Below are 7715 nucleotides of genomic sequence, written 5' to 3'. Positions count from 1 at the left end.
ATGCTGCACAAAAACTAACAATGCATCAAAGCCAATCTTGTTACTAATCTTTGACATGCCCAAGACTGTGATAAAAGGTAAAAAAAATATCCAGTCCACAATCACTTTTTATATTGAAAATATGTAATTTTTAGGGCCGGGACTTTAACACGTTAATTGAGATTAATGAATTACACAAAAAAATAACGCGTTAATTAAGATTAATTAATTACAGAAAAAAAATTCCCGCATTTTTAATAACTTATTTTTGCACCGCGGAACGTTTCTCACTGGATGAGTTTCGGCGGACCGATTATACTGAAGCACCAACTAGCGTTCGCATATCACCGCAGCACATGATCGAACCTCAAGTATCACCCCAACGCAAAACATATAGCAGCCAGCGTGGACTTTACACTTTGTTGAACTATGTATTATTTTGTTGGTGCAACTGGCAGTTTATGTTGAACTCTTTATTGTTTTGGCCAAGGTTATTAGCCGTGTTTCCACTATCGAGCTAGGACCAGGCGTGCTAGTGCGTGCCAGGGCCAGTCGCGTTTCCACTGTCACTTCCGGGGCTTGATCGTGCCTCGCCGGGGCTTCCTCGGGGCCAACGGCCAGGTTTTTTCGGCCCGACGAAATCCTTGGGCCAAAGCGGGCCAGCTGAGGCTAGAGGAGGGGTTATGAACAAAGGCGGAGTTTCTCTGTGTCTGGAGAGCGTCAGAGCGGATCATTTCAGAAAGATAACAGCTTTAACACCAGCATTAAAGACGTTTTAAAATAAGTTGAGCTCAAAACTCACTCTTAGTTAGCAGCAAGTGTTTGAAATAACTTGATCCGATGTGGATTATAATCATTAAACAAGGCAGAAATATTTATAAGCTATGTAAAAGACTATGCACGCTTAACAGTAACGTTACCATAGTAAACATGGTAAAAATGACCGCTTGGATAAATCAGATATCAGCTTCTTATTCTCTATCACAATTGTGTATTTATTAAGTAACATTTTATCTGTCGTCTCGTTTCGTGAGTTTAGCTCCACGTTGCATATCATCAAAATATAATAATTATTTTTGTTTGGGAGCTTTTATAAAAATAGCGAGTCTGCACTGCGGATCATTTCAGAAAGATAACCGCTTTAACATCAGCATTGAACACTTTTTTTTTAAAATAAGTCGAGCTCAAAACTCTCTTTCAGTCAGCAGCGAGTGTTTGAAAAAACTTGATCTGATGTGGATTATAATCACTAAACAAGGCAGAAATATTTATAAGCTATGAAAAAGATATGCACGCTAAACTTGTTAGTAAACATGGTAAAATATGACCGCTTGAAGAAATCAGACGTCAGCTTCTTATTCTCTATCACAATCGTGTAGCTATTTATTTAGTAACTTATATTATCTGTCACAAGCCTCGTCTCGAAAGTTTATCTCACGTTGCCTATCATAAAAGAATATAGCCTAATAATGGTTTTTGTTCGGGAGCTTACAAAAATAGAGATATTATCATTCATTCTAAATGTGACGGCTGTGGCTAATAAACAGAAACAGACTTGACTGAACAAGCAGGCTATTTTCATGAGCGTTAAAAATAAATAAATAAAATAGAAATAAGTGTATTTATGTGTGAATAATTTTGAGTCCTGATAAATTAAAACAATATGATCAATGTATCACTTCCCAGATAGCAATGAGTCGGCGGACCGCCGGCGGCGCTCCGGCGGCAGTAGAAGCGTCAGAATAGCGTAATCGCAAACACGTTTGACGGTGCACCGCCGGCGGCAGCCGCTTTTTAGAAGCGGCAGCCGCCTTCCTACCGCCTTCGTTCCGCGGCCGGCCCGCGGGCCAACCGCCGTCCCGCCGCCGTTATATCAAAGGCGACCCTTCCGCGGCCCGTCGGAGGCAAACGCTATTTTCGAGCGATCGGTCGCCGCTTGCTTATTTATTTATATATATATATTATATATTATATATATAATGCAGTTTATCAAGAATAATGATTGATCAAACCAGACAAATTTCCATTTGACGTTTTAATTCCACATTTCAAAGTACAGTAACTGTCATTGAAACATGATGTCAGATCCCTGAAATATAAATAACAGAAAAAAAGAGAAAAAAATAAAATAAATACACACACACACACACACACACACACATGCAGGTTTCTAATTAAATTGTTAAAAAAAAAAAAAAAACAGCCTTAGCTTACAAGCAAATTATAACACTTACAATAATTGTTAATAATATAAAGAGGTCAGCTCTGGCATGAAAAGAATTACCAGTAAACATAAGTAATGAGTATATCTGGTACCAAAGAATGTGCAGGACACCAAAAAAAATTCAGGTATAACATCACATTTACAAGCCATTTCTAACAATAAGATAAGTGGTAATAATTTAGAATAAAGCTCTGGAGTAGAATAGACCATTATAATGGCATTGCTGACCTGGGGTACAAGATGTCTCTTGTATCTGTGATAAACATCTTCAAATATATATAAAAAATACTGAGGTAAAAAAAGTAGTAGAACAGATATAACTGCAATGCTGACCTGTGGCACAAGGATTTACAAGCTATATTTAACAATATAATAAGTTAAGCACTATGATAATATCCACAGTGAACAGTGTGGATTGGGGAGTGCAGTCTGACACTTCTGGCTTCTTTAGGGGTCTTGATGTTACTGACTGCAGGATAAAGAAAGGGTTCCAGTTGTCAGTGATGCTGGGATGTCAGTAGTCAGCCTAGGTTTAAGGGGTCGGCTGTGGGTCCCTCTCAGCTGTGCGGCGCCTTTTTCCGCCTTCACGGTCAGATGCTCCTTTCAGGTAACGCGTAACGTTAACCTGGATGGCTTCATCAGTGGCATCCTGTGTTGCCGGGTTCTTCCGGATGGCTCCTGTAGAAAATACAGATCTGTCATTCCATTTGAATGGCATAATGCCATACACATCTACTAAACATATTTTTTTTTTTACATCCAACTTACTTTGAACAATGGTCTTCAGGAACATGTCTCTAAAACATGCTTTATCCCCAACTCCAGTCCAGGTTGTATTGATGGAAAGGTGATTAGAGAAGATACTTTGAAGCATCCGCCAGACGGTTGTCTTTAGGTCCCTCCCACATTTGATTGCCAAAAACCGAAGCTGAAAATCCAAAAAAAGTGTTACAAATTACATTTCTCTGAAGCTTATCATACATAAATATAAAATGTGACAGGCTATGGATTCAGACTGTAGAATATGCAGTGTACAATCTTAATTCTACTTTTTACATTACCCTATGGAGTTATAAACGAAATCAGCACACTTACAAATCGTTCCTGGAGCTCTTTATCCTGCCTCAAACTGTTGTCAAGCAACGCCAAATCTTCCTGGGTGTCTAGGGGGAGTAACAGATCCCCTGGCAGGGATAACTCTCCAACAGACACATTGGCACTGAAATGTTGCAGCATAGTGTCCATTTTGTTGTCCATGCTACGCACAACATCGCCAAACTCTCCAAGACGTCGCAGCATTAAGGTCTGATCTGCACCTACAGGGGTTAAATAAAATAATAGTCAGTCCTGGTCCCTCAACTACTAAACTATGACATTTATATCTAGGTCTACTACATGTATAGGTGGCCCCAGTGGGAATTAAACCAACAACCACAGGTGTTGTTTGCAAGTTGTACCTGATTGCCCAGTGCGAGCAAACGTCTTCAACATTGTCCCAACTTGCTTCACCTGCTCTTGAAGTGAGCCGCTGTCATCCGAAGCTACAAAATGAAAGGCATATGGTAATTTTGTACATACATCACATACTCTTTCCTAAGTTTGACTTTTTTGTGCATGTTCTTACCTGCTCGTGCAGTGCTTTCCCTCAGAGCTTGGTTCTCCTCCCTCAGAGCTTGGTTCTCCTCCCTAAGGGCTTGGTTCTCCTCCATCACGGCTTGTTTTTCATTCTGGAGTCTCTGGAAATCTACATTAAAAAACAAAACAACAACAAAAAAAAAAAACACCTAAAGGCACTATTTTCAATACTTTTAAAACACTGGACACTAAGACATAGGCCTAAAATATACCTTCATAGCTGAAAACTTCATGCTGTACACGAGATGCCAGGGGAGTCCAAGGGCCAATTACAGAGCGATGACTTTCTCCTATTGATAATCATTGACGTAAAAATATGTTTGAAGTTATTGCATACATTTAATGAATTGGACTTAAAATGGAACACTTAGTTTAGCGCAACATATTACATACCTCCAGCGTTTTCACCCATATGCTGCCAGGGTAAATTTGCTGCTGGGGGTGTAAAGCTTAGTACTTGACGAGCTGGAAGAGCAAACATAACAGCTTTAACTTCAGTGCAGAGTATTGCATATTCAGTAATGAAACTATAATTGAACTGTGCAATGCTAATGGAATGTACAACACACCTCGACACCTTTCATCCAGAAACTGCTGCGGCGAGTAACCAGTCAAGTGTCCTAATGAAAAACAGATTATGATTAAAGGATTCCTTATCTTAAATAGAAGCAATAGTTTCCAAGACAAAAAAACGTCACAAATAACATCACTTACTTGTACTCAAACTCTTGGCTCTGTGAAGTGTAGTCTGAATTTCTGGGGAGAAACCTGGTTCTGAGAAAGAGGAAACAGAAATTTGAAAATCTAACAAAGGGTATAGTTTAGTGGCAGGATCACAAATCAAGCATCACAGCAATTTTACATACCACCTCTGAAGTCTACAGATGGCACAACATTTTCCTGGTTTTCTGGAATCGATGCAACTTCTGGAGCATCGGGCAGCACTGAAACCTTGTTACCAGGAACAATGTTTTCAAAGCTCAAAAGAGGTTGTCCAAACGACAGCACTGCTGGTGCATCTGGAAGACTAGACTCCTCTTCATCAGAAGAGGCCTGGGGTCTGTACTTGGAATTTGAGATTCTCTTTCTCTTTCTCTTCTTGTCATCGTCCGTCGTTTCAACGCTAGAACCTGTTTGGAAGCGCACCAAATATCTCATCGCCTCTTGCCAACATTCTAGAGCAGGGAATAATGAATGAAAGTCAGTTATCCACCATAAACAGACAAAGAAAATACACAGATGAAATGCAGGAAAATCAAATGCATAAGTCAGAACCATTTACCTGCTCCATGTTGATGTTCATTTACAGGAGGATTTACTTGGTCAAAGTCAGGAATAACAGCAAGTAGAGCATCGTTTGCAGCTGCAATTTCCTGTTTGTCCCTCTCAACTCCTTTCAATATTCGTCTCCTTTTGGCCCAGTAACTAGACATTGTAACTAACAATGCATTTACCTTTAAAGCCAAAACGATTGTCCAACAGTAGGTCTCTTGTGTGAAGTTAACCAGTTATGCTCCGGTCAAGGTATCTGCAAGAAAATGTGAACAAAACCACATTGTTAACGTTAGGAATATACAGTAGCTATGCTGTAGAAAAAAAAAAAAAAAAAAAAGATCAGCCAAACGTGGAACAGTGAAATTGTTAAAAAATAAAATGTACTCATTCAGTGTAGTGATTCAAGTGAACAGCACTGTCCTCAAACATAAAAAGTACAGCACTTCAGATAAATAACTCATCATAATCCCCTTAAATCCTAGAAGTACAGTAGCAACAGCACGTGCTAGCTAACACTTGCTAGTCACTGTAGCTACATTGTGAACTGAACTAGCAGCATACTTTGATCTGACAAACAAAATAATTTAAACAACCATCATTCTGCTTTGTTAGAAAACACCAAATAATTTAAGTTATACTGAAGTCTTTCTAGATGTAAAGCTTTGGATACCTACTGTAGCTAGTTACATTTCTACATGTAATGTAACTAGCAACATTGCTTAACCTCAGTGTGTAAGTTACTGTAACAAAGGCACAACAGCATGTGTTAGCTAACAATTGCTAGCCACTCTAGCTACTGGACTAGCAGCTACTTGTTCAGACAAACAAAATCATTTAAACAACCTATATACAACGTTAGTTTTGTAAGAAAACACTAGATGTAAAGCTTTTGCTACGTACTGAAGCTATACACATTTCAACATGCTTGAACAGTGTAAAAAAGGCGAAACAGCATGTGTTAGCTAACACTCTGAACTAGACTAGCAGCGTGCGTGTCGGAACAAACAAATGAAAACAACCTAACGTTACTGGTATCATCATTCGGTTTAGTTAGAAAACAACACAAGTTATACTGATCAGTCTTGTCGTAGATTTTGCTACCTACTGCTGGAACCACATTACCACATGGGCGGCGGCATAATTGTCCATACAAGTAACTGTAGTTAATTCGACTGACCAAAACTAACTTAAAACACATACGTACTCACACTCGTATAAACATACGTATCTTAGAAGAAAAGAAAAACTCAACGCCTGGAAGAAACAAAGTAGCTATTACAGAAAGTTAATTGTAACATGGCTGCAACTTTGTAAACAAGGCTAACTTACTTTAGCCTTACTTTAGCTTGACTAGTAAGGCATGAACAAAGATGACTACAGATTTTACAAAGATAAACTAAAAACAATGTAAACATAATATTGCGTTAAGGCAGTGTTTCTCAAACTTTTTCAGCACAAGGACCACTTTATCTTCCAATTTTTTTCTGAGGACCACCTAACAGAATCCCACTCTAACACGCCCCCAAAAACCAACAAAATAGGAAGGATAAGCTAAATTTAAGTTTAATATGCAACTGTTTCAAGTAAAAAACTAATTATTCAAACACAAATGCAATAATATGATCAGAAATTATTATATACATTTTTATTTAATTTGAAAAAGTAAATGAAATGAGTTGCAGCTTAATATGAACAACAAACTGCACATGTGGAAAAAAAACTGCCTAGGTCCCAATTAATGCCATTCCAAAGAGCCATTAGTTTAAAACTGAGGTGGTGGGTATAGGAAGTCTATGGTTGTAACTATGGTAACAATAAAATGCTGAAAAGAATGTTCCCCTAAATGTCCAATATCACTGAAATTACTGGGATTTTACACATGAAACAAAAACTAGTACATTACAAAACTAATAGATCTGTGGATTCTAGATTTTGAGATTTCCATCTAAAACTTAACGTGAATATTAATGAGACGGGTGGTGCTGCTTATCACACATCAATGTCTGGCTCCAAACACTTGCCTAGTTTAGGTCATCGTTTCGCGGACCACTAGGGGGCGATGGCGGACCACTAGTGGTCCGCGGACCACACTTTGAGAATTACTGCGTTAAGGAAACATGTACTTACTTAAACGATGGTAGTCCACAGAAACTCGCGATTGAACGGCGAACTGACGCGAATGTGTGCTCTAGTTATGTTGTTTGGGGAGGGGCCAGGAGCTCAGTGGCTCCAGTGCGTCATCGAGCCACCGTTTTAGCTCCGCCCAAAAAAAAATCCTGAACACAGCAATGGTGAAAACCTATACTTTCTAACATTTATAATGTGTTTACATTTTTTTAAGTGTTTTACTTTCTTAAACATTTGTACAGGTCGCAATTGCAAATTAATCCCTTATACATGTAAAAAGTCAAAAAAAAAAAAAAAAAATCGAGGTTGGAAAAAAATGAAAGACATAAAATGACATTTCCTGGAATGGCAGAAAGACGAAATATTTCTAAATATTTCATAAATCTGCCAGTGCAGCTGTGAAACCAGAGGAGCTTTTAGATTTTAGTTTATCCTTCTGATCAGGTCAAAACAGAGATTTTCCTGTTTATGATAG

At 38.5% G+C, this 7715-nt stretch overlaps 1 protein-coding gene across 4 annotated transcripts; it reads right to left on the bottom strand.

Moving 5' to 3' along the window:
- Nucleotides 1-2327: 2327 nt before the first annotated feature.
- On the bottom strand, nt 2328-7422 carry LOC113054130 (uncharacterized). Of its 4 annotated transcripts, none has more exons than XM_026219474.1 (12): nt 7241-7422; nt 5121-5366; nt 4705-5013; nt 4553-4612; nt 4408-4458; nt 4232-4303; nt 4051-4128; nt 3828-3947; nt 3661-3744; nt 3299-3519; nt 2972-3131; nt 2328-2881 (listed from the first exon to the last, which is right to left on the bottom strand). In XM_026219474.1, exons 2-12 carry the CDS (start codon nt 5269-5271, stop codon nt 2736-2738), a joined length of 1452 nt encoding a protein of 483 aa, XP_026075259.1. In that variant the 5' UTR covers nt 5272-5366; nt 7241-7422; the 3' UTR covers nt 2328-2735. The 4 variants fall into 4 exon arrangements, with proteins under 4 accessions (XP_026075259.1, XP_026075260.1, XP_026075261.1 ...); XM_026219475.1 differs by having other exon boundaries at nt 2661-2881; nt 4705-5016; nt 5178-5366; nt 7241-7421; XM_026219476.1 differs by having other exon boundaries at nt 2661-2881; nt 5293-5366; nt 7241-7419.
- Nucleotides 7423-7715: the final 293 nt, after the last annotated feature.

This window comes from Carassius auratus, chromosome 35, assembly GCF_003368295.1.
Source record: "Carassius auratus strain Wakin chromosome 35, ASM336829v1, whole genome shotgun sequence".
In the NCBI taxonomy this organism is placed as follows: domain Eukaryota; kingdom Metazoa; phylum Chordata; class Actinopteri; order Cypriniformes; family Cyprinidae; genus Carassius; species Carassius auratus.
Note: the sequence above shows the minus strand (reverse complement) of the source record. Positions and strands in the feature narration are given on the sequence as shown.

What these genes read in the sequence shown, in the direction of transcription:
- LOC113054130 (XM_026219474.1), bottom strand. Translation starts at nt 5,271, where the DNA reads ATGTCTAGTTACTGGGCCAAAAGGAGACGAATATTGAAAGGAGTTGAG. An exon ending in TGCTCGCACTGGGCAATCAG is followed by an intron (nt 3,520 to 3,660) that starts GTACAACTTGCA and finishes TAACCCCTGTAG; the next exon opens with GTGCAGATCAGACCTTAATG. An exon ending in CCTGAAGACCATTGTTCAAA is followed by an intron (nt 2,882 to 2,971) that starts GTAAGTTGGATG and finishes TATTTTCTACAG; the next exon opens with GAGCCATCCGGAAGAACCCG.